Source organism: Morone saxatilis, unplaced genomic scaffold, assembly GCF_004916995.1.
Source record: "Morone saxatilis isolate NCDOM2014 unplaced genomic scaffold, NCSU_SB_2.0 Contig1, whole genome shotgun sequence".
In the NCBI taxonomy this organism is placed as follows: domain Eukaryota; kingdom Metazoa; phylum Chordata; class Actinopteri; family Moronidae; genus Morone; species Morone saxatilis.
Window position 1 is genome coordinate 6,572,936 of NW_023339651.1, and position 525 is coordinate 6,573,460.

Sequence of the window (525 nt, forward strand, 5' to 3'; positions counted from 1 at the left end):
AAAGAGAAAGTAAAAAACACCTACCAGGAGGGGTCCACCTGTTGTACCTGGGTTCTCTGCAAAAACAAGAGAAAGATGCAATGTATGCATGAGGGAATCTGTCACTTGTGAATAGTATTGATTAGTTTATTACTTTTCCTAGTTACAAGTGGTGCAACAAATGACTGTGTTTCAATTTCAGTAAAAATAGTGAAGTTACCAATAAAAAACAAAGTGTCAGACTGTAGTTGAATCATCCAAATTATCCAAATGACCCCCATCTGCTGATTCGTTTTCATTAGAATTAGTTGTCATTCTCTCCAACGAGCTAGTTTAGATAAGAAATGGCAGAAAAGGTTATCAACTCCGGGTGTATTTCCACTAATTTGATTTTATCAAGCAAAAGGATGAAAAGAGCATTGGATATGAACACTGTTTGGTCCCCAAGGTTCATTCACATCATAAGTAACTTATTTAAAAGCAAGACAGGACGCATTTTCCAATTTTTTTGTGGGTGGGTTGGGGGGGGGAGGGGGGGTTCAACAG

At 38.1% G+C, this 525-nt stretch overlaps 1 protein-coding gene across 1 annotated transcript in view; it reads right to left on the reverse strand.

Annotated features, from left to right (window-relative positions):
* Positions 1-525, reverse strand: part of mta3 (metastasis associated 1 family, member 3) — a 28,626-nt gene that overhangs the window by 6,684 nt on the left and 21,417 nt on the right. The window contains exon 18 of the mRNA XM_035670212.1: positions 25-56. Within this exon, the coding sequence (XP_035526105.1) occupies positions 25-56 (32 nt within the window). The remainder of the gene's footprint in view (positions 1-24; positions 57-525) is intronic.